General features: G+C 58.3%; 1 protein-coding gene across 1 annotated transcript; it reads right to left on the minus strand.

Moving 5' to 3' along the window:
* Positions 1-3,607: 3,607 nt before the first annotated feature.
* MGAT1 (alpha-1,3-mannosyl-glycoprotein 2-beta-N-acetylglucosaminyltransferase) lies at positions 3,608-5,054 on the minus strand. The gene has a single exon (XM_035341151.1). It carries the CDS (start codon positions 5,032-5,034, stop codon positions 3,703-3,705), a length of 1,332 nt encoding a protein of 443 aa, XP_035197042.1. The 5' UTR covers positions 5,035-5,054; the 3' UTR covers positions 3,608-3,702.
* Between the last annotated feature and the right edge of the window lie 6 nt (positions 5,055-5,060).

The raw sequence follows: 5,060 nt of genomic DNA on the forward strand, positions 1-5,060 counted from the left end.
AGGGGAAAAAAAAAAACATGAAAAAAAACGGGGGGGGGGAAACACAGAGAAAAAAACAGAAAAAAAAAAAGGGAAAAAATACAGAAAAAAGGGGGAAAAGAAGGAATTAGCACATTGTCCGCACACCCAGCCTTTCTTGGTGGGTTTTCTCTCCAGGTTGAGGCACTCTCCTCCCAGCTGTCCCTTTTCCTTGGGGAGTTTTTTCACTGTTTGCTTAAAAAAAGGGCTCAGGAGCTGGTTCTTCATCACCTGGAGCAGCAAATTTCCCACGGGAGCAGGCACAGGGATGGCCAAATCCTTCCCAGCACGGCACTGAGCCCAGGTCAGGTCATAGCAGAGGGGTGCAGCCTCCTGCGTACCCCGAAAAACGGGGAGAAACACCCCAAAAAGGGAAAAATTCAGCGTGGAGGAGGCGTTAGATGTGTTTAGAAGGTTTTTTTTTTTTTTTAAGTGAAAAAGTCCATTTATGGATTGTGAACGCACGCAGCCCTGAAAAGCAGGTTTTCTCACCAGAAAAAAAGGGATTTATGATCAAGTTTTCCACTTCTTACCTGGTGATCGCATGCAGCTTGCTGGAGGGGGACCAGGCTCTGGAGCAGCGCTGATAACGCATCCCTTCCCCGGGGGAAAATCCTTTAAAACCCGCCTCAGGCCCTGAAAAAAGCAAATTAATTTATTTTCCCCATTAAAACGGGCGTCTCCCAGAGCTGTATTAGGGTAAACAGGTGGTGATATTGGGTGGAATCAGCGAGAGATTGGGGCTGTTTGCTACGCGGAGATTTTAAGGGAGCTTTACAAGGTAACAGACGCCCAGAGACAGGAGGAAAGGCAATTATTAAGGGGAAAAGTGGGAGATTTAATGGAAAATAAACACCACGGGGGGGGGGGGGTGAATGCAGTAACAGGGACCCAGAGCCCTCAGGGATCCCTTCCGTGGATCTGGTCCGAGGCCGGGGCGGGGAACGCGGGGGGAAAGGTCCCTGGCGCCTCCCCAAGTGCCTGCCTGGGGCCGGGGAGGGGACTCGGGTTAATTTTAGCTTGCGCCGAGTGCTTTCAACCCGTGGGGGAGAAATCGTGTAAAAACCACGTCCTGTTTCTGCCCAGGGCGCTCGGGGCCTTCTCTCGGTGCCACAGTCGCTGCTGGGGTGCGGGGACAGGGTTTGATCACCATTTTACCACCTGTGAGCGAATGGGAGGGGAAGGAGAAGGCTCAAGGGGGAAAAGGAAGAGACAGGAGTGCCTTCCTCGTAAAAACTCAGCTTACCGGGCTAGGAGAGAGCACAAAACACCAGGAAAGGCACCGAGGAGGGCGGCTGGTTTCATCCCCAGGGCCCCAACAACTTAAATCAGGTCATCGACAAACCGCGGCGGCTCAGATCTCCGCCAAACCAAAATTACAGCCCGGCACGGCCGCGGAGGATTTGTAATCCACGAGGTAGTTTTTCCATTAGGTCGCTTTCAAAACACAAGAGGTTGCTGAAGTGCACCTTCTGGCACAAGCAACGTGCTTCTATTACGCCATCCAAGGGCTCCTTGCGTGAATAAATTAAAGTGGCTCTTGGCAGCGCCGCGCTCCGACAGGAGACGAGCTCCCAATGCTCTTATTTCTTCTCTTCTTCGTCAGAAAAGCTTCACAGAGCTCCAGCTCGTAAGTCCACGCATCAAAGCCAAAACAAACACCAAACAAGCACAAACAAAAGGAAAAGCCGCCTTTCTGCACAGCTCCGCAGGCCCTGAGTCAGCTCGCTGGCACTGACCCCGCGCCGCTGCAGGGAAAAAGAACTCAGACTCTTTTCCTCTGAATGCACCTCACCAGCCTCACGTCGGCAGCTCCGACAGCAACCCGCTTGGCGTGGCGGGCGCACAGACACCAGGCCTCGAGCACAGCCAGGAGGTGAACCTCGCAGCCCGCCCGCAAGGCTGCCAGGGCGGCCGCGTGGAGCCCAAAGTCCCCCAGCAGCCTGCGAATAAACGCCACGGAGAGCCTCAAAAACGAGCGTCTCCTGGAAAAACGGAGCTTTTTACGCAGCGCTGAGGCCCGAGGAGCCAAAGGCGCCGGAGGGGGCTTTAATTTAGAATTTTTAGTAGTTTTTTTACCAGGCACCGGCTGCGCCCCCACGGCCTGCATCGGCCTCGCCATGGCCCCTGCACCGCCCAAATAGCTCCAAAACCCCGCCGCGCTGCCTTTTATATGCGCCAGGCGCTCTCTGATTGGTCGTTGCCCCCCTGCAGAGCGGCGCTCCCATTGGTCGCTCCACCCGGCGCGCATCCCCCCCCCCCCGCCCGACGGAGCGGACCTGATTGAGGACCGCGAGCGCGGCGAGGCGCAGGGGGCAACGGCGGAAGCGGACCTGAGTGAGGACTGCGCCGCTGCCGCCCCCCCCCCCCCCCCCCCCAGCGGCCGTTCGGAAGCGTTAAAATTGGTTTTTGCTCGTTTTGGGGGTTTTTTAGTGAAAAAAAAAAAGCAGGAGGGGGAAGGACGGGATTGCAGAGCTCGCCGGTTAAACGTGGGACCTGTACAAAACAAGACGGGGGCTGCGTAAAAACGGGGCTCAAAAGGCTCATTTTGGGCTGTAACGGGTAAACGATCAAACTTTATGAATTCCCCATCAAATCGAGGAAACAAAACTTCCTTTAAAATTCACCCAAAACTACAGCTCCCCGGACAAACCGCAGCGGCGGGGCTGCGCCCTCGCCCTGACTCATCCCCGGGGTGTTTTCTGCTAAATCATTTATTTTTGCCTTGCCCTGGGGTGAGCAGCGGCGCGCAGAGAGCTTGGCGAGAAACCCAAACCGAGGAGAAGTTTAAGACAAGATCGATCAAAAAGGGTTCGTAATCCTAATAATTCCCCCCGTTTTCTTTCTCGTCCCTAAAAATCACCCCGATTTACCCCAAAGCCCGCCGGGGAGCAGCAAATCCCCAGCTCGCTGCATCCCTTTCCCCTCCCCAGTTTCACCCCTTGACCCAGTCCCTCCCGTTGGCCTTTTCCCTTCTTTTTATCCCAATTTAATCGCTCCATTTCATAACCTTCCCTGCTCCAAAAAGAGGCGTTTTTCCCCTAAAAGAAACAAAACCGAGCGGGATGTTTTTTCTCTTCCCAAACCCTCACTGCCCACCTCAGCGCGGGGCAACCCGCGGGCCCCAGCAAAGCCACGGCTCGGGGGTTTATTGAAAATAACGTAAAAAACGGGGCTTTTATAAAATAAAAAGGTTTTTTTTTGGCTGCCAAAACAGCCAGGTAACCCGCACAGACCCGTTCATGACCCGTAACGCCCAGGCAATACAGGGACCAGGCCATAAAGAGCCCAGCGTAAGGCCTGGGACACGCCGAGAGCCGCAGTAAGACAACAAATTGGAGGCTTTTGGGTTCGTTTTCTGTTTTTTTTTTAGTTGTTGTTGTTTTCTTTCTTCCTTTTATTCTGGAAAATAATTTCTCCCTTGGGGGGCGGCGGCGCCGCCGCTCTGGTTGGGGTAAATCCCCGGGGATTTTGGGTGCAGGGATGTTTTTCCCTCTCCCCCCCACCCCCCCCCTCCCGGCTTTGCTCCTGCCCACCGCGCGCCCGCACCAAGTCCCCCCACGGAGCGGCAGCCCCGGGGCAGGGGGGCAAAAACCCCACCTGGAGAAAAAAAACACCCCAAAAAAACGCAAATCGGGGGGGAAAAAAAAACAGACACAAAAAAAAGACGACGGAACGGAGCCGCTAACTCCAGCTGGGGTCATAGCCCGTCCAGTCCGAGGGGGGCGCGAGGTAAACGCGCCGGCCGCGGTAGACGAAGCTGACGATGCCGCGGTAGCCGGCGCGGGGCACGCCGGATTTGAGGTCGTCCATGAGCCCCAGGGCTTTGGCGAAGGCTTTGAAGGAGTCGCGGCCGGTGTACTGCACGCGGACGGCGCCCAGCTCGCGCCGCTGGTTGCCCTGCAGCTCCTCCACCCGCACCTCGGGCGCCGCGTAGACGCGGGGCAGGAAGGAGCGTTCGTACTCCTCCTTTTTGAGGTAGGAGAGGTCCAGGCGGGTGAAAGGCACGAAGCGGTCGTTGAGCTTGATGAATTTCAGGTACTGGTCGAAAAACTGCCCGTGGCTCACCCCTTTGCGGCCGAAAGTCATGGTGCGGGATACCTCGGGGCGGATGCACGAGCGGCCCCGCCGCTGCTCGGGCTGCCGCATCCAATCGTCCCAAAAAGCCCGCGGCCACTTGGGTTCCAGCTCGTCCCACAGCTCGGCGAGGAGCAGCCAACCCAAACCGGGGAAGAAATCGGTGCGGTAAAGCAGCTCGGCCTGCCCGGCGTCCACCATCTGCTCCTTCCCGTTGTCGTTCCAAGCCGAGACGCACCAGAGGCTGCGGTCGGCGAGGAGGAGGGGGAAAGCGGCTTGGAAATACTCGAAAAAATCCGGGGCCACTTCCAAATCGTCCTCCACCACGATGGCGGCGCGGTAGCGGAAGGTGCGGAAGATCTGCCCCAGAGCCCAGCGGTAGTGCCGAGCGATTTTGTAATAGCCCTGGAATTTTCGGTGCTCGGCCGGCACCGGCACGTCGCCGAGCTCGGGTTGTCGGATGTGGGCCACGGCGTCGCCGTAGGAGGCGATGACCCGCGCCGTCTCGGCGTGCCCGCAGTCCTGGCTGACGATGACGGGGAAGCGTTGGGCCGAGGGTCGGTAGCGGAGGAGTTTATCCAGGCAGCGGCGCACCGTGCTGCGGTCGCAGGCCATCACCAGCACCGGCAGCACGGTGGAGGCGTCGGGCACCGGGGGAGCCGGGGAAGGGGCCGGGGGGGCGGTAGGGGGGCGGCGGCGGCGGCCCCAGAGCCCGCTGTAGCGGTGGATTTGGCGCAGGAGCTCCTTCTGGCGCTCCAGCTCGGCCTCGGCATCCTGCGCCAGGCGGATCACCTCCTCCGTCAGCCGGCCGCGTTCGGCCGAGGAGGAAGAGGAGGAGGAGGAGGAGGGCGGGCGGCTCCAGAGGAAGAGGAGGAGGAGGCCGTTCCAGGCGACGAAGAGCGCCGCCCCCCACAGCACCAGGCTGCTCTTCTTCAGCATCCTTCAGCCGCGCCGGCGCTCACTCC

Source organism: Oxyura jamaicensis, chromosome 16, assembly GCF_011077185.1.
Source record: "Oxyura jamaicensis isolate SHBP4307 breed ruddy duck chromosome 16, BPBGC_Ojam_1.0, whole genome shotgun sequence".
Classification (NCBI taxonomy): Eukaryota; Metazoa; Chordata; class Aves; order Anseriformes; family Anatidae; genus Oxyura; species Oxyura jamaicensis.